Genomic DNA, 20,037 nt, shown 5'->3' with positions numbered 1-20,037 from the left:
TCAACCCCAAATCTCCACTTAATTAATGCTTTGATTTTCTTTTCTGGGTTTCCCGGGTCGGGTCAATGTGGCCGTCTTCGTGGGTTAAATCATCATCATCTTCTTCTTCATCCCCAAAAAAATCCAATAATAATACTCCTAAACACAAATTCAATTCCTCCAATTTCCGATGTTCTTCCTTTAAAGACATCGAAAATCTCTGCAACATCCAAGATTTCGATTCCCCCCTTAAACGCCAACCCTCTGCTCCGACCCAAACCCGAACCGTCCGCTCCGTTTTCCACCGCGTTCGCACCGCTAACTCCCTCCTTCAACAATGGGCCAACAGATCCGACCCAACAACACCAACAACAACAATACCCGGCCCAAAAGAAGACGGCCCAAAACCACCCTCCTCGGAGGCCCGAATCGTGGTTTACTACACCAGTCTCCGGGTAATCCGGCCCACATTCGAAGCATGCCGGTCAGTTATAGCAATACTACAAGGGTTCCAGGTGGTAATAGATGAACGTGACATATCAATGGATTTTGGCTTTATGTCGGAGCTCCGGGAACTACTCGGGTTAAAACCCGCCGAACAGCTGTCATTACCTCGAGTTTTCATTGGTGGAAGATACATTGGTGGGGCCGAGGAAGTTAAATATCTTAACGAAATCGGTGAACTCAAGAAGCTTGTTTCTGGGATACCACCGAAAAAGCCCGGCACGTGCGTCACGTGTGGTGGGTATAGATTTATCCTCTGCGCCGATTGTAGCGGTAGTCATAAAATTTTCTCGGAAAAAATTGGGTTTCGATCTTGTTTGGTGTGCAATGAGAACGGTCTGATTAGATGTCCTGATTGTTCTTCGCCTCCTATCTACCGTCCGATTTTAGCTCCGATTAACGCCTGCTCATTTTCATAGACAGGTCCATTTTTAATTTTTTTGATTTTGGGTTTTTAGTTTTGGGTTTGTTTAGGCCCATTAGGGCCCAATTAGGTCCAAGAGAAATTTGACATTTTTGTTTGGATTTGGTTGTGTTTTTGTTATCTATGTGTTGTGTAAAGTTGATGATGACATAAATGGGAAAAAAGGAGTAGGATTTTTTGTTTTTTGAGATAAACTTTATATTATAATGTTTTTTTTAATGGTATTTATATTATAATAATGATAATGATGATGGAAAATTGGAAATAATGGTGGTTAGAATTAGGCAGGTTTGACAAATGTAGCTAGTATCTTAAGAAGGTTGTATTCTACTTGGTGTTGTTATTGATGGAACTGTGTTTGGTTGATAGTTAATGTTTGCACATTATGTATGAAAAAAGACTTAAGCTGGGTTAGAGTTGTCCCTTTCATAACCATGAGTTACTTGATGATAATGAATCATGTTGTGTGTTTTGTACTAGTACTACATGCATAACAATGATGTGTTGATCCATTTTTGACTTTTGTGGAGGTCATTATTCAATGAGGTGCCTACTCTTTGTCATTTTATCTTTCGGGGTATTCGAAAATAGTTGTCGCATTGTCCCTACTATTAAAGGAAATACTCGTATGACACGAGCTATCTAAAAGATTACTTGTAACTAGCTTACTAGCGTTTTAATGTGACAATTTTTTCCAGACATAATGAATCACTTCATATGATCTATGATTATTGTTTCGGGATGTAGGAAGTAGTTTTTTGCTAGATTAAAGCTGTGTCTATTAATCACATAACGATGTTTAGCAGATTATTGTGTTCTTTCTCTTCTTAGTGACTTGGGTATGCGTGCTTTTGAGTATCTTGGTGATTTTAAGTGTGTTAGTTTTGTGTTCTCTTTATGGGATCATTAAGTTTTTTTTTTCAAGTGTATGAGCCTCAGCTCCACATCTATGTTTGAAGCTTTGATTTGTTCCATCTTGTAAAAACGGATTCGATTTCATCCCAAGCCATTGTATTCTGTGGTAGATCTTTTTGAGACAGCATAATAGCTTTGAATGTCTATAGGCTGTTGAGAGGATGCACTGAAACAGAATACGGTAATGTCTGCTTTCAACTGATACATTAGAATTGATTTCAACAGAGTTTACTATAAAATGCTTCATTTGACAGTGTTGTGCTGCTCCTACCACATTGCGGTTTCATTTGGTAATTTTACTGTGCTATTTGGGATGGCTATGAATTCACAGGTTACCTGGATACTGATGTAATGATTAGAGATCAACAATCGTAGATGAGCGATGAGGGGTTGGGTGATTATTGATGTACTGATTACTGAATAGTGGTTGATGAGTGTAGGCAACACTACTACTGTAAGAGTGGTGGTTATGCTTGCATTTGCTTATTCCTAAAGATTCAATGATGTGAACAGAATGTGGTAGTGTAGTAGACCAGAATTTCTACTCCAAAGTTAGAATGAAGAGATCAAATAACTTTTATTTACTCTATGAATGTTAAAATGTTCATTGTTCGGTCAATGTATGAAAGCATAAGCTGATGGAGTTAGCTTCAACAATGTAGGAATTTACAGACAGAATGTGATTTAATTGTAATTACACCTCCTCTAGCTTCCCCTCCCTTCCTTGTTATTCCGTGTTCAAAACTTATAAATGAACAAGCTTATAAATGAACTTCAACGAGTTGTTCACAAGCAATATCGAGTCAAACATGTTGTTTGCGCTTTATTCATTTATTTAATGAGATTGAGTTTTTTTTTTTTTTTTTTTTTTTCAAGTTTTTTCTTTAAGCTTAAGATCTATTTAAGGTGAATATATACCTAATTCATTTTTATTGAAAAACTTATTATCACTCTGTTACATGACAGTTATAGCTGCAAGCATAGATTCTTTCTGAAATATGACTAGACTCGAAGGTGTGTTCTGTAACCGATCTAGGACCCAACAACACATTCATGGATTAGACATTCTCATGTAAGATTGCAGGCACACAGTCATGGTGCAAATAAGCAAGTGAATGAGCCCAATGAAGGAGAAAGCTGAAGCTCCCATTTAGGAGGTAACCATAGAATACGAATTTGAGGTCTTGTTGAATCCCCACCCCAAAAGCCGGACTATGTCAAATGCCCCTTAGCTTTGGACTCTCTACAAAAAGCCGCATAGCTACCGTGTACACAACTCCAGAGCTCCTTGTTTCTACATTAGCAGAAGTCAAATTGTTGATGACATCTTCTATTGAGGATTCCATCTTTTTGTAGAGTGTCAATTCCCAAGTGTCATCTTTAATCGAATTTCGATAAGCTAACCTGCAGATTAAAGATGTTGAATAAGGTTTTGTAGGCTTTGCCAGGATATCCAAGCTGCCGGTGATCTTGTTATGAGAAAGGTCAAGAACTTCTAGTCTAGCCCAGAGAATTGGGGTGGAAATGTGGCTTTAGTCCTGTTAATTGGTTTTAGCTTGTAGCTAAGGTTTAAAGAATTCTCCAATGCTAGGAAATTGACCCCATTATTTCCTAGGTCCAACAATTGTATTTTTGTTGCAAGACAAAATTTCAGCAATAATTTGAACAGATATCAAATTGTAACAAAGATTAGACTTGGTCAACTCATTCATAGAGACAATAGGAGGTGACAATGTAACATCAAAATGTTTTGTTCTGCACACTGAAAGACTACCTTTCAAAGATGAAAAACAGAAAATTACTGCAGGCCTCCTCATGGTACAATAGTTTCAAGCAGTTTAAGAACAAGTAATCAATGTAGCATATCAATTCATCATCTTCCCTCATTATAATACTTGTACGTAGTATTTAATGCTGGTGCTATATACTTGCGACGTGTGCAATAGTTTAAAAATCTATTTATTTTTAAATACATGTGTTATGAATTCGTCACGCATATAGAATGGAAAAAAAAAATGGTAAAGATAAAAATATTATATGAAGATAAATACGGTATATTCCTTCGTGAATATGAAAGGAGGAAGGTAGACAGTTAGGTTTGTTACCTCGACTAAAAGTTAGGTTAGTCCCTCTGTTTGATCAATTTTAGGTAGTGGTATGTTCACAGGAACATCTCAAGTTAAAATTACTGTAAATGGTTATTCCTATTTCATCAAACTTGACAGTATTTTGTGTGTGGTCTATCCATTGATCCAAACAGATTAAGCTATTAAGGTCTGATAATTTATTTTATGTTAAGAGATAGGCAAGCAAAGATCTTCGTTTTATGTGACCCACAATTTTAGTTGCCACTAGACAGCCCATGGGAGGCAAGAAAAAGCCCAATATATAGCCCAACTGTCAATACATAGCCCAATACTTTTCCACAATGTTTTACAATTTTAGACTAAGGGACCGTTTGGTTTGGGTATTTATCAAAGGAAATGAAAATCAACTGTTCTGCATTTCCTTTGTTATTGTTTGTTTGGCTTTTTTCCAATTCCCTTTACTCTCTCTATTTCCTTTAATCCTTCCAAGTTGATTGTGGCTTAGGGTTTCGGGAGTAGGGGGAGTGTCGGCTGACTGTTTTACGGGGAGGGGTAGGGTTTTATTTTATTATTTTAATGTTTTTGTGGGAGTGGAGAAAGGGTTTCAAGGGAGGAGATTGCTGGAGAGGGGAGGGGCGGCGAGTGGGGGAGTGGCTAGGTGGTGGTTGGAGAAGGTGATCTGAGAAAGTTAAAGAAAATAAGGAGCGGTGTGGTGGTTGGATGACCGGAGAAGGTGGCTTATATCCCTTTGTTTTTTAAAACACAAAGATGGCCCCCATCGTGTCCCTCATTTTAGATGGCATATACAAGTCTTTGTGTTGTCAATAGGACTTTCGGAATCTGTATGCGCTTACGTTTATTATAGACCTGGGGGAATTTGGGTTGGGGTTTTTTTTTTTTATTCCATTCTCTTTATTTCTCTTTGTTCCCTCCATTCAATTTACCCCGTGCAAACCAAACGACCCCTAAATTACACTAGGTATTATACTTATATAATAAGTCGTTTTCTTGGTGGATCTAACCTAGATGGCATATATGATTATTTTTTTCTCTTAGTTCAACGTCTAATATCATATGATGATTCATAGCACATGGAGACTATGTTATAGAATATTAGAATCTATGGGAATGACACATTGCAACTTTTTGGACATTGCACCTTTCATTTGATTAACTAAATAAGTAAATAGTAGTTGGTAGCTAGTCTTGGTATTAGATATATGGATATGAAATACTTCATTTAGTCATAACTATCCTTTTTTTAAAATAAAAAACCTATAACTTGACTTTCGTTTTTCTAAGAGTTATGTATTGAGGTGATATGCAGTTTTGATCTTTAATATGTGGAGTAATAAATAAAGTAAAGAACAATTGTGAAATCAAAATGATAAACAAGTCTGGGCCACATCCGTCATAAGTGTCCATTTTAAACGACTAGGGAGGTTCCACCTTAATACCATACCGGAATTAACTATCGATGAATATGTACCCTACACGCCGACTCGTGTTACATACCGGACTATAATGACATGTTTATAGAGGAACAAGCTCATTATTATAAGGTCACTATATAATGAACGGGGCAGCAATTTTCGATCAAAATGTAGCCAAGCTTAAAGTTCACTCATATCTTTTTGATGAAGTGCAAGACAATCAAGCTTATTAAGGTCACACCACCGCTTGTCATCTTCATAAGTAAGATAACATTTTCACTTCAAATTAATCACTCAACACATCAATAATGTCGACCCCATTTCTAACAAAAAAAAAAAACGTAAGTTGGCAAATATAGATTAAATGCATTTATATATACTTCACCTTTTCTACCATACGAAATTAAATCAACCTCTGTTCCAAGGAACATTCACGTGGATTTGGCAATATAAGTGGGTCTCTAACGTAAATGTACAAATTACTACTTGTAAAGTTGTATTACAATTGCCTCTGTAATATACATGTAGGAATGTACTCTGTTATACGAGTATATATTACCTCCAAAAAAACACTACTCACATACTTTCTTTATTTGATCGTATTTTGTGGTTTATATATATTGAAAAATATAGTCACATGAGTTCTTGTTAAATTCGTCACGACATATATTTTTAAAATATCAAATTTTATAATTTTTGTTGTCGATAATTAAAGATATTAGTAGTTGAATTTGTACATTGACAAACATAATTAAGGAAACGTGTGGGAGGAATATACTACTTTGTATAGTAGTGAGTAGGTCCAAAACTCCAATAGATATATAATGCTGTAGCAATAGATTTATATAATAATGGGATCATAATTATGTGTAACAAATATATCTATCCTTTTTGTTTTAGTATTCTTGACTCTTGAGTGCTTGGCTGATGGAGTGATGGTCCATGCACATTACTCCTATATGATTGTCTTGGTGTGGCTTTTAATTTTGAAATATAATATAATACTTATTTAAACATTTCTTATGTACAAAGCAAATTTATTATTGGACTTTTATATTTTAAAAAACCCTTTGTTGATTCAATATTAAATGTCTACTTAGCTTAACAAAATTACAAAATACTTCTATTCAAAAAAATTACAAATACTTCATGTCTTTTATTATACTCAATTCATGTCATTTTAATACTAAGGGTCTGTTCACATTTATTGAACTGGAGCTAAACTGAACTGAATTGAATAGAGCAAAAATGAATATTTTATGAGAGAAGGAAATTAGGAGCTGAACTGGACTAAAATTAAGCCGAAGTGAACAATTCAGTTTAGTTTACTTTAACTCCAATCATTTCAGTTCAATTTCTAATTTTCTTTTTTTCATAAACAGTTCAGTTCAGCTCCAATTAGTTCAGTTCAGTTCAATTTAGTAAATAAGAACAGACTCTAAAGTTAAAGACCATAATATATCTCTAATTTTGGGCCTATTCTCATACGTTGAAATTCAGTTCAGTTCAGCTCAGCTCAGTTCAGTTTGGTTCAGTTCAACTCCTAATTTCCTTCTCTTATAAAATATTCATTTCAGTTCAGTTCAGTTCAGCTCAGCTCAGCTCTGTTCAGTTCAGTTCAGTTCAGTTCTATTCAGCCGAGTTCAGTCAATGAGAACAGACCCTTAATGGCAGCAAGAAAGGAGTAATTCAAATGTATGGAATTTATAGCTTAAAAAAGTTAAAACTAAATACACCAATGTAGTCAAAAGTTGGTAGATTATAGCGTCAAAATGAGGCCCAAATAACAAATTAAGGAAAGAGTTATGGTAATGCTGGATCATGTGTTTTGTGGAGGGGAAAATTGTTAGTCGGCGCAAAACATGGAAATATACGTCAACGGACTTTGCTCAGAATCGAACTTGGACCATTTTTATAATTAAGGCGGCAACCGGCTTTTTAAAACTATATTTAACCAAACATTCCTTTTTTTCAATCATTTTAATTACCCGGTTAATCATGTTTAGACCTACAACATCTAACTCAAATATCATAATTAAGGTCATAATTACACATATAAACTGCTTAGGGACAATAATTCATTTAGCAAATATACTCCATAGTAAATAAATATGGAATATTTCTTAGATCTTACGGGGTAACTCTTTCCTGCTACAATAATTCATTTAATTTAGTGGACGTAGGTTTCATAGTAATATTGTGTTAATAAGATAATAGTATGACTCAAGTGATGCCAACATAATTCAAGGAAGATTATTATTATCTCCTAGTATGTAGTCCATAATATGGAGAATGTTAACAAGAAAAGAGATGTGAGTGAATTTTTCATCTAAATTTCTTATCAAATATCAATAATGCATTAATTGATGGTCAAAGTTCGACTTTTAAAGATGCATTGATGTTTACATCCAAAAATGTGTTAAATGTCTATTCTAAATAAATGTTATACAATCTTGGTTTATAAACTTTGACCTAATATAGAGTAATATTATATGAAAACACATTACTTTAAAATGTGCAAGTAACATTAATTATCTATTTCATACCAGTATAAAGTATTTTACACAATAGTTGTTACTCAATAGACATACAAAATTTATAGAACACTACACATAATATCAATGTTATAATTCATTGGAATACTACTTGATAGATTAAGTTACGGAGTAGTTTGAAATGGTCAATTCACTATCGGATACGTCACACGGATGAGCTAATAACAAAATGTGGAGCGTACAATTGGACTTATAGTGTAGATGGCGGCTTCAATAAGGTGCCAAAGATGGGGTTAGGCTGACTAGTCGTCGCCAAACCAACACCCCTTGATTGCTGATTCAGACAAATGAACTCAACTGCTCTTACTCAGTCTTCCTATTTATTCACCTTCTCAGCCACCAAGTAATTCAATTCGGTAAACTCAGTAAATAACCATCAACTTTCTGAATGCTTTTCAAACCAATTAATTAATTTTATTTTTAAAAACCAGCTAACAATTTAGCATAAGAATCAAAATTACGCGGATTAATGACACAAAAAAAGGGTTAAAATTTCTTTGTAAGTTTCTTCCTGTTTTCTTTTTTCCCAATTTTTCATACTCCGTATTTGTTCAATTCAAAAATTAAAATCATTATTACTATTAGACCCACTTTTGAAAATTTGTTTATTTCCCAGAACCCAAAAATTAAAAAAACTCAGAAAATGAAAGTACTTAAACTAGTCAAAATGCTAACCCCTCATTCATGGTGAACGCGTTTCTTCTTGTTCTTCCTCTCATCCTTAATCTCTTTCCTCCCAACTTCAAATTTCAAGAATTCTGGTGAACATTTGAAAAGATCTATTCTTTATTAGTTCATCGAATTAAAGATTGAATTTTGCTACTTTTTTTTTGGAAGTATATGATTAAACTGAAACTGCATTCTTTGGCTGAATTAAACCTAGAATTTCTGAAGATTTCTGCTGTTTTTTAAGTGATTGAAGATGAGAAGTAATTTGTGGGTGTTTTATGGGGTGAATTTGGTATTCTTATTTCATCTCCAGCTTCTTCTTCCCTGTTCATCCCTTAATTCTGAAGGTAAAATTCTGCTTCTTTAAATCATATAATTTGATTTTATTTTCTGGGTTTTTCTGGGAGTAAGCTGAAATGAATTGGGTGTGAATAATTTTTTAATTTTTTTAATTTATTTTACAGGGTTGGCTTTGTTGAAGTTTAAAGAAAAGGTGGTGAGAGATCCCTTTAATGCCCTTTCTAATTGGAGTGATAAAGATGGTGATTTGGATCATTGTTCCTGGTTTGGAGTTTCTTGTTCTGAAGGCAATGTTGTAATTCTGTATGTCCTTATCTCTCTATAATTTTTTTCCTGCAATTTTTTCTCAATTTTTAATAATTTTTCTGCATTTTGATTTTAATTATGTTAATATTTTGTTACTCAAATTGGTTAATTTTGTATTAATTTCCCGTGGTTTATTTTTAGTAAGTGAATTGGTTATTAGGGTTATTGCACTTATTGGATTCTGAATTGTCTAATGATCTCCCATGATACTCGATTACTCATGTTTTGGTTATTCGAATTGGCTAATGTTCTAATGCTTGTGATTTATAGTATTTTTTTTTTAGTATTTCATATCCCAAATTCCTTTACTTTGATGAATTTAAACCCTTAAAGGCTTACAATCCAGTTATTTTCGACTCGCAGGAATCTGAAGGATCTTTGTCTTGGAGGAACACTAGCATCTGAACTTGGAAATCTATATCATATCAAATCCATGTAAGAGCATAAGTAGTAGAGTTTTTATTATGTTAGTGAAATACTGGAATTATCTTTTCAATGTTCTAGCTTAAGTGTCATTTTATCTTGTTATCATCTGTTCCTCTTACTGATGGTTTTGGTTGGCTTTTTTACTTCTCATTCTCAGTATATTGCGCAACAATTCCTTTGATGGGATCATTGCTAGTGAGATAGCTGACCTGAAAGAACTGGAAATGCTAGATTTGGGTTACAACAATTTTAGTGGACCGATCCCTTCTAACCTAGGGAACAACTTTTCGCTGTCGATTCTGTGAGTAGATCCTTTATTATTATGCTCAAGATTATCACATGCTATAATAGTCATTCTTTATCCGTTTTTCTCTTTAGGGACCTTCTGTTAATCCTTTGTTTATGTCTCTCATTTGCATCTGATACAGTCTGCTGGACAACAACAATAATCTTGGTAGTTTATCTCCAGAGCTTAATCAGCTTCAGATGCAATCTGAACATCAGGTGGATGAGGAATACCTACGTACTGTTTCTGCCAGGGCAAGCTGTAACAGTAAATCTTTTTCTTGGTGAGAACCTGTGAAATGACTTCATGCTAAATTTACCTGTTTTGCTATTGTTGAATTAGTAAATTGGGCACATGATTGATTAAAAGTATAGTGCTTTTCAGCCAACAGCATAATAAACGTTCGCTCCTTTTCTTCAGGTCTTGGGAGATTACTTTGTTCAATTATAACCCGTCTCTTGCTTCTTTATCAGGTATACTACCCGGCCGGATAATTTTGTTGGGAGAAGCTTGCTGCAAGTGCCAGGCTTTCCATTTCGGAGACTTAGAGACAGAAGGCCTGCTTCACCGACCCCATCAACTCATGCGCCATCTCCCTCTAAATCTCATTCGGACTCGCCATCTCCATCCCGATCTCCTATCTCACCATCATCACCATCTCCATCGCCATCACGTGCCATCTCCTCACCGGTGCCTGCTCCTGCTCCTGCTCCTGTGATTGCAGATCCCCCTTCTCCAACACCATCAAATCCCCCTGTTGTTTCAGTATCACCGGCGGCACAGGCTGCTCAAGTCCCAGATAACACTAAAAGATCCGGCTCAAAGCAGCTTAAGGTTATTATTTTGGCCTCCGTTGCTGGTGGCTTGACACTTCTGATTATATCAGCAGCTGCCATTATTGTCTGCAGAAGCAGTAAGATAGGTACTGTGAAACCATGGGCCACAGGGCTAAGTGGACAGCTTCAAAGAGCATTTGTTTCAGGTATGATGCTTCATCACCTACACATGAATAGCTAACTATCACTGTTGTAGCATGTTTCTTACTGATATTTTTACTCTCTAGGTGTGCCAAAGCTTAAGAGAGCTGAACTTGAAACAGCCTGTGAAGATTTCAGCAACATAATTGGCACTTTGAATGATGGGACTGTATATAAAGGTACTCTTTCTAGTGGCATTGAAATTGCTGTTGTAGCAACTTCAGTGAAGTCTTCTGAGGAATGGTCAAGAAAATTGGAAGCCCAGTTTCGGAAGAAGGTATTAATACTGTGCAATTGACATAGTTAAACCTGCTATTAGCTGTATTAGGTGAATCTAATTTTAATTTTATTTATTATTTTTGCTTTTGTTTACAGATAGAAACATTGTCCAAAGTGAACCACAAGAATTTTGTGAACCTTATTGGATTTTGTGAAGAGGAGAAGCCTTTTACTAGGATGATGGTTTTTGAATATGCACCAAATGGAACTCTCTTTGAACATCTACACAGTGAGTATCTTATCCAACCTCAATCTCATTTTCAAACTTGGAAGTGAAAAAAAAATATATTAGCACTTTGCTTTCTCGGCTTGTTTGTAACAAGTGAGCTCCTTATTTGCAGTCAAAGAAGCTGAACGCTTGGACTGGAAGATGCGCCTACGTGTAATAATGGGTATGGCTTATTGCCTTGAACATATGCACCAGCTGAACCCACCCATACCTCACAGGGACCTGCAGTCTTCGTCCATGTACCTATCAGAAGATTATGCGACCAAAGTATCAGATTTTAGCTTCTGGACTGTGGGAACGGTATCTAAAATGAGATCACCTTCCATGCATCTTTTGGAGGCAGCACTGACAGACATAGAGGGCAATGTCTACAACTTTGGGATGGTTTTGTTAGAAATCATAACCGGTAGGATGCCTTACATGGAGGATAATCGCACTGTAGCAGATTGGGTTTTCTACTGCTTGGAAAAAGATTACTTACCACAAGATATCATAGATCCAACGTTAAGTTCGTTTAAAGCCGAGGAGGTCCAGAGATTGTTTTGGATCATAAAAGATTGTGTACAACCTGATCCGCAAGAGAGACCAACTATGAAAACCATTGCTGCACGTTTAAGAGAGATTACAGGGATGGGGCCTGATGGGGCAACTCCGAGGTTATCTCCTCTGTGGTGGGCAGAGCTTGAAGTTATGTCTATGGATGGAAGTTAGTAGGGTTTACTCCTGTAAGTAAAAGCCTAGAGCTATGTTTTTTTTTTTTTTTTTTTAAATTTTTTTTTTTGCATGGTTATGGCTTTTATCTCAAAGCCATGTTCATAGCCTAGAATATGATTGGAGTATAAAACCAATACTGGAGCAGAGCTTTCTGAGACAGGTTGTTAGAAGGACGTTACGCGTGTGATTTTCTGTACATAAATGAGAAAAATGAGCTCTTTAGTTGGCTGCTTGGCCAGATCTGTGTCTCACTTTTTTTTAGACAATGTTTCCTTTTTTTTTTTTTTCCAATATAAGCACATTCTTTGATTCCTCTACTAGATTTCTTTCTTGAACATGTGCTCTGAACTCAGACGGATTCGCGTTTACAACAGTTTGAGACAAGCTCTTAAAGCAAACTTTTAACTAAGCTGAGTGTGCAATGAACATTGTAAACTGAGTGTAAAGTTATCCTGAACACAAGCTTTGCAGATCGTTTAAGATCCAAAAGAGCCCTCGCGAAGGACCTTTACAAATACATCTATGTATTACGGAGTAATATGCCACTGCTGACATACAATTTGCGCTACTTGTATGCTCCATATCACCATAACAAACTAGGAAAATGGAGACTTATTCTGTGTTATGTATGTAAGAGATGCAGGTCAAAGTATGACTATTACAAATGTGATGTAATATCTAATGTTGCCAAATATTCAAGCTAAGGGGTAATTAAATATGGAACCCAAATCAGAAGGGTTCTGTCAATTTGACCTTATCTTTTTGCCAGTTGAGGACTTTGTCATGGTAATTGATTAATCCATGAACTTTGGTTAATTTGGTGGATGCTTCATCAATTTCGTCTGACAGATTAATTATATCTTAAGCAAGATTATTTGGTGGTTGATTAAAAGAGGGTTTGTATATAGAGTAAAGTGACAAATTGCACTATAATAATGTAAAGTGACTAAAACAAAGTTGCAGGGTTTACACTTCGCATTAAAAAATTAGTACTCTACCAACTTATCAGACTAAGGAATTAAATATGACAATGAAGTGTTTACACACAAAAAGTATGACAATGAATAATCACCGCCACTGAACAACCTAATCCAATGCATTATATCTCACGAGAAGGGTATGGGGCAAACTCAATGAGACAACCGAAACATGAGAAATCGAGCAAAATTAGAATTGATTACGGACCAGGGCTAGGCTACAGCAAAGGAAAGTTAGCTAGTTTCGGCCAAGGCATCAGGTCGAACCACAATTCAGGCCAAAAAAAGAACGACGACTTGATTTAGTTTAGTTTATAATAAAGCTAGTAAAATCACCGGAAGGAAGATTAACATGTAAATACAAGTAGTCTATTCTTTTCCATCTTTCTTTAACACATAAGCACAGGTAACATAACTTGGTATTGTCAAGAACAATGATGATATACACACACATATATATACACATATATTGATATACATCTAATTTACACACATAACATTCTAGGCATTGAAATTACACTTTGTACCTTGATTCTAAAGTAATTCCTGCACTCCTGGAACTCTCAGGTCATAGGATTCGACATAGGCAAAATTTGCAAACACAAACATTTTGCGAGCAACTCCTCTACCATACACTACCTAAATCATCTTCACAATCCAAAGCTTATACTTCTTTATGTACATATATACGAGACAAGGTCCAATCAAGTCGGCATCTGACAGGCGCTTGCAAAGCCTTAGATAGATCTCTGCAGTCCCAGGTTGGTGCATCTTTTTCCTGAGACTCTGCAGAACAGCAATTCTGTCCAATAAATCTGGATGCAATCCAGAATCAAGCATTCTGGCTAATGTTTCTGCAGCATCCACATAATTGCCACCTTTGATATAGCCTCGAAGCAACCATGTTAAAGTTTTCTTTTTAGATGAAGAGCTTGTAGCTTCCAATGTAGTCAGCAATCTAGAAACAGCTCCATCTTCTCTTTGAGAGGCACAGATAGCTAAAACTATGTCATAGAAGTACCTCTCAACCTCCTTACCTAAAAGCTTCATTTCCCACAACTGTTTTTCGGCATCAAGCCCACGACCAGCACAAATATACATAGCAAGAAGCTTTTCATGAACTGAACTAAGCACTGAAGTATTTCCCTCCTTGATCAACCAACTTGAGAGTAGGATCCCTTCATCCAGAAGATCAGACTGATGCTTCTCAACAAGCCTAATATTTTCTTCATCTAACTCAGCAACTAGACCAGCCCTAGAAAAACCCTTCAACTTACGCAATGCTTTTGCAACTTCATTCAACTCTTTCACCACAGCTGTCATTGCAATGAGATAGCTGTACATTTCAGGATTCAATTCACTTTCCTTCAAGCGAATCACCAATCTAACAGCATCTCTGTAATCTCCTTTCTCCTAGAAGATTAAAAACAGATCATCATCAAGAGAGTTACAATAAACATGTATACTTGGTTTAAGGATTTACAGACACATACTAAAGAGTTGGTTGTTGTTTTGTTGGTATATTTGAGTACTCCGTAACAAATAATTATGGCACTGGTATATCCTGCTAGTATTCTATGATAACAGGAAACATGAATCTAAGAATAAAAGAAGGGTGAAGCAGCAAGTAATTTGACACAGTGAGAGCAATCAATCACAGGAATAAAGCCTTATAGACCATGATACCCAAGCCTTGTATTATAGACAATATAACCAAGAAAATACTTGATTTATGGCAGCAATTTTCAACTAAACAGGATAGTATGAAGGTGATTTGATCACATAATGTTACCCCCAATAATTACAGAGCACGTAATTACATAATATCCGTTTATTTTTAGCAGCTAGACAATCACATATACTTGCATAAAACATCAATATGCAATGATAGTCTGACAGTTGCAAAGTGATGATCTTACTTATTATGCCAAGCCTTGAAAATTACAAATACTACATAGTTCTCAATATGACAAATGATTAATGAAGTTGAATATTAGAATGAAGTTGAATATTGGAAGAAAATCTTACCATCATCTTCCAAGCAAGATAGCCAGCAGGGCCTCCCCTGTGTATATCATCCACACCATCCTCTAAAGACAGGATTCTGCGTCTCAGAACCTCCTCGACAAAAGAAACTGCTTGATCTGACTTCCCCGAATCCCAGTACACAGAAATGGCCTTCTCCATCATGCTAAAATTGGGTTTCAGACCAACACAATCCATGTCAACCAAAAGATCAACCACTTCCCCAACTTCCTTTTCAGCTTCAATCATATTCTTAATCCACCCACACATGATTGACACCATCAACTCCATCATCTCCTTATCAACGCGATTCTCTTTCTTCAACCACTCAAACACCTCTAATGCACACCAAGAATCCCTCCCCTCTTGTGAAAAGTACACCAGCATCAGCTGCAGCTCTCGGGCCGATAGCCGGTCATTCATTTCTTCAAGAACATCAGACGGTTCTCGGGCCATCCGTTCTAATTCTTCTATTGCCTCAAAGAACCCTTCACTCATTTCATCCTCATCCACACTAGTCAAAACCCGGTCCAACTCGACCGAGTTAAAAAGCCTAAACTCTCTGGCTTTACTCCGAATCGGGACTATGTATTTTAGCTTTTTATCACTAGTTTGAGTAATTGAAACCCTAGAACATGCTTCAATCCTCAATTTTTTAAATGCAACAAGGTCTTGCCACCTAGGGTAAGATGATTCTATTCCATAGCTTAATGGAGCAAACCCAATAGCATTCACCATTTCCACAATTTCAAGAAAACCCAGATAACAACCAGAAAAAAAATTGATAACCCAGAAAATTACATACAGAAAAATTCAAACTTGGAGAATTATGGGCAAGAAGCTAGAATTCTATTAAAAACCCAGTTGAAGATTGATGAACATTAAAATAAATCATACAAATATGATAATTGCACATAAAATTATGCAAAAATTATCTAATAAAGTGACATATTTTAGATAATAATGAAACACCACCGACCGAAAAATATAAAATTATATGAAGACATAAATAAAAGAAATGAAGAACATACCAACCATAAAAAATGGTGAAGGATGAATTCAATCAGTTAATCTAATCACAAAAACTCCAATTTTTATGCCCATCAACTTCCGGCAAGAGTCAAAAGAGTGGAAATTGAAGAAATTAAAATTAGATAATGGTACTGTTGTTTTCTACGATTATATTATGCGGTTTGGTTTTGTTTTTTAGTCCGTTATTATTGGTAGAATGTATGTAGACCGTAAACGTGGGCTAATTGGAGCTTACTATATCCCTACTTGCCTACTTGGTAATGGATTTTTTTTCCTTGAAGAGTTGAAGTAGACCTTAAAACATGAATTGTGTGTGTTGTTGCAACTTACAACCCAAACCAAACTTGAGCTAAAACGTCTTACGAGTACAATTTTTCTATTTGGTAAAGTCTTAAACAAACTAAATTAAGAATGAAAAACGTCTAAATAAGACTGAATTATCATCATACGACTCCTTTGGTGAATAACATGTGATTTTATTTCAATTTTTCTTTCTCTTTACTCAGACTCGTCTATTAGATGGTCTTAGACAATCTTATCTAAAAAGTTAATTCGTACAATTAAGATCTTCGTTATTTGCACCTTAACTTGGAAGTCAATAGCTGGAGAAATTTACATCTTGATAGCAATGAAGTAGTCTTGCTCTCACTGACATTTTCATCAATGGTTCATACATGATTGAGTTCTAAACTAAATAAGAAAATTTGAAAGGACTCTTGCAATCCACTTTGATTGTTTTTATGTCACATTTTTTTTAGTTGTAGAGAGATTCACAAAAGTAAATGATTTAGATGAGATTTGATCTCAAAAGTTTTTAGTACCATCCCTCAATACTTTAAATAACTAAGCTAGTTGATAATCCATGATTGTTTCTATCACTATGATTGTGAGACCTAGGGTTTTGTTGGTCAGGGATTGTGGTGGGGAGGGGGGGGTGGAGGGAGAAGGTGTCGGGGTTTATAATTTATTAGTTTAACTCATAACCTAGAGGCTTTACATATCCAACATCTTACCCATCGAATTCAACTTTGGAACTAAATAAAGCATAATTAAAAGGGTGATGGAACTATATTATGTATAAGTACAAAAAGGCACTTAAACTACTCATTGCAAAAACTATGACAGTTTAGTTATAAAGTATTCTTCGTTAGAATTACAACAAGTATGAACCTCTTCTATAACAACTAGTTTTGTGCCTGTGCGATGCCCGGGTTGTTTATTAAATTTAAAGATATATTTTAATATATATGTCAAATTTTAAAACATATCATTGATACAAAATTAGTTAGGAATCAATCGTTGGTTTATACACCCGGGTGTACCATGAGCATGGTACACCTGGATCACAGCAGAAAGAACATAGCTTACAGTTGTAAAGAACATCACTAATTTATAAAAGAACACAACATTGATATATAAAGAACACAATAAATTCGGAGAATTAGTTTCAAAAAAGGTAAAAGATAATTATTAATTGATTTTTATCACGTAATAATGTTAAATTATTTCAAAATATTCAGTTTCTATCTACAATTATCTTCTCAAAAAAATAATTCGAGGTTTTGTTTTCAGATTTCAAAAATTAAAAATTTAAAACTTTCATTTTCAAAATTTTAGTTTTCAAATGAACATAAAAGAACAAACTATTCAAGTAAAAAGAACATATCTTGTATTATTAAAAATCATCTTAAATAATATAAATAAATTGAATTGTAATGAACATATAATTCAGACCCAAAAAACATATTAATTAAAATCAATGAACATTCCAATTAAAAAAATGAATATGGATCCAAAACATGGTAAAAGAACATTCATCATAAGTTAAAGAACATCTTCTTCAACCTTTGAAAATACACAAAATGAAGGAAAAAAAAAAAGTAAAATTAATCGATAAATTGAAAAGTACTTTTCTCCTAAACAACGAATTCGTCAATTACATCTTTCTATTACAAGATTCATTGAAACAACTCCATAATAATATTAAATCACTTTGAAATTCATAATTTTCCATTATTTCTCTCTCTATGTAAAACCACTTTCTCTCTCCATACAAAGAAATGAAAGTTTTTTTAACCAATAGTAATTTATAAGATGGAATGTAAATAATAAATCAAATTTTGGAATATAAGTAACAAATCAATACATTAGATCAAGGGAGGAAATGTTTTGAACTTTTTTTCCTCATGTACTTTATGTTAATATAAAATGTTCTTTATATTAATATACAATGTTCTTTCCGTGTTTTTTACAAGTCTTGTATTTTGACCGGGTGTATGATAAAATTTTCAGTTAGGAATTGACATGTTTTTGTGACGATTTAAACTTGTAGAGATGTAATGACAAATAATAAATTTTTTTAATTATTTGTAGAGATGTAGTGATTAATAATAATAAATAATAAAAAAATGTAGAGATGTAATGACAAATAATAAAAAATAAAACTCTAAATTAACAATTTTATCCTAAAATTCTATCCAAATTTGATTGAAAAAAAAAATTCTAAACTACCTTTTTTATCCTACAAATTGAATTCTATATAGCTCTATCCTACGTGGCACGTCACTTGGCGAAAAGTTGGAACGCCAAGTGTCGCTGTCTCGTCGCCTGGCTAAAAGTTTAGCTTTCGGGTTGTTTATGGACTTTTAAGATAAAATTATATTATGATTCGATTTAATTGAAAATAGAATTCTAAAATAACTTTTTGTTTTGCTACAAAGTCTATCTATATTTATCCAACGTGGTACGACACTTGGTGCGTGAAAAATTAAAACGCTAAATGATGTTGTCTTGTGGCCTAATTATATGTTTATTATTTGGTATTTTATCGAAAATAAAACTCTAAGGGCTTGTTTGGCATCAGTTTTGGTTTTCAGTTTTCTGTTTTTTTAAAAACCAAAAACAAATACAGGAAACAAGAAAAAGATGTGTTCCACTTTTCTGTTGTCAGTTTTCAAAATTATTATAATTTTAATAAGTTTATATAATTTTTTATTCATTATGGGACTCACATTATATACTTTTAGAAAACAAAAACCAAAAAACAGAAAACCACAACAATGCCAAACGAACCCTAAACTAACAATCTTATTCTAAACTTAACTTTTTATCTTACGAAGTCTATCCAAGGTGGTGCAACACTTGGCAATTTTTATGTATGAAGTCTATTAAAATATATCCAATGTGGCGTGACACTTGGCGAAAAGTTGGAATGCCAAGTGTCGCTGTCTCGTCGCCTGACTAAAAGTTTAGCTTTATATATTAGTTACTAGTTTTTTGCCCCGGGCGATGCCCGGGTTGTTTATTGAATTATAAAATAAATTTTTAATCTTTATACGATTTGCTAGATTGTGAAGTATATTATTCTAACCGATTATTATATATTATAAATGTATGTTTTACGCTTTGAACTATTTCCTTTGTCTAAAAAATATTATGATACAAAAAATAATTTATTAATTTTTAAGAATTATAATCTAATAATTTTTTTAATAAAATTATAATTGAATTTGTACATTTGAAATATTGGTATTTTATCGAAAATAAAACTAATTTTATCCTAAAATTATATCCAAATAGAATTCTAAATTAACTTTTTTTATCTTATGAGGTCTATTTAAATCTATCCAACGTGGCGCGACACTTGGCAAAAAGTTGGAACGCCAAGTGTCGTTGTCTCGTCACCTGGCTAAAAGTTTAGCTTTATATATTAGTTACTAGTTTCGATAAAATACCAATATTCCATATGTACAAATTATAATTATAATTTGTATCAATGATATATTTTAAAATTTGATATATAGATTAAAAATTTATCTTACAATTCAATAAACAACCCGGGCATTGCACGGAGTACAAAACTAGTATATATAATAATAATAATAATAATAATAATAATAATAATAATAATAATAATAATA

General features: G+C 34.2%; 2 protein-coding genes across 2 annotated transcripts; one reads left to right on the top strand and one right to left on the bottom strand.

Moving 5' to 3' along the window:
• The first annotated feature begins 8,516 nt into the window (after positions 1-8,516).
• On the top strand, positions 8,517-12,323 carry LOC145624495 (inactive receptor-like serine/threonine-protein kinase At2g40270). Its single transcript, XM_081677541.1, has 9 exons — positions 8,517-8,913; positions 9,031-9,169; positions 9,536-9,607; positions 9,756-9,899; positions 10,027-10,167; positions 10,358-10,866; positions 10,948-11,138; positions 11,237-11,369; positions 11,482-12,323. The coding sequence occupies exons 1-9, from the start codon at positions 8,820-8,822 to the stop codon at positions 12,078-12,080; spliced, it is 2,022 nt and encodes a 673-aa protein (XP_081533667.1). The 5' UTR covers positions 8,517-8,819; the 3' UTR covers positions 12,081-12,323.
• A 1,092-nt stretch (positions 12,324-13,415) lies between these two features.
• On the bottom strand, positions 13,416-16,250 carry LOC145624496 (pentatricopeptide repeat-containing protein At2g30100, chloroplastic-like). Its single transcript, XM_081677542.1, has 2 exons — positions 15,089-16,250; positions 13,416-14,473 (listed from the first exon to the last, which is right to left on the bottom strand). Exons 1-2 carry the CDS (start codon positions 15,821-15,823, stop codon positions 13,700-13,702), a joined length of 1,509 nt encoding a protein of 502 aa, XP_081533668.1. The 5' UTR covers positions 15,824-16,250; the 3' UTR covers positions 13,416-13,699.
• Positions 16,251-20,037: the final 3,787 nt, after the last annotated feature.

The sequence above is a fragment of the Chenopodium album genome, chromosome 3, assembly GCF_948465745.1.
Source record: "Chenopodium album chromosome 3, dcCheAlbu1.1, whole genome shotgun sequence".
Taxonomy (NCBI): Eukaryota; Viridiplantae; Streptophyta; class Magnoliopsida; order Caryophyllales; family Amaranthaceae; genus Chenopodium; species Chenopodium album.
This window is presented reverse-complemented; position numbering and strand designations above follow the sequence as displayed.

Bases quoted from the DNA above. Each gene is read 5' to 3' on its own strand.
- LOC145624496 (XM_081677542.1), bottom strand. From the start codon at position 15,823: ATGGTGAATGCTATTGGGTTTGCTCCATTAAGCTATGGAATAGAATCA. The intron at 14,474-15,088 runs GTAAGATTTTCT...TTAATCTTCTAG, and splicing joins ATCTTGCTTGGAAGATGATG to GAGAAAGGAGATTACAGAGA.
- LOC145624495 (XM_081677541.1), top strand. From the start codon at position 8,820: ATGAGAAGTAATTTGTGGGTGTTTTATGGGGTGAATTTGGTATTCTTA. The intron at 9,170-9,535 runs GTATGTCCTTAT...TTCGACTCGCAG, and splicing joins GAAGGCAATGTTGTAATTCT to GAATCTGAAGGATCTTTGTC. The intron at 9,900-10,026 runs GTGAGTAGATCC...CATCTGATACAG, and splicing joins AACTTTTCGCTGTCGATTCT to TCTGCTGGACAACAACAATA.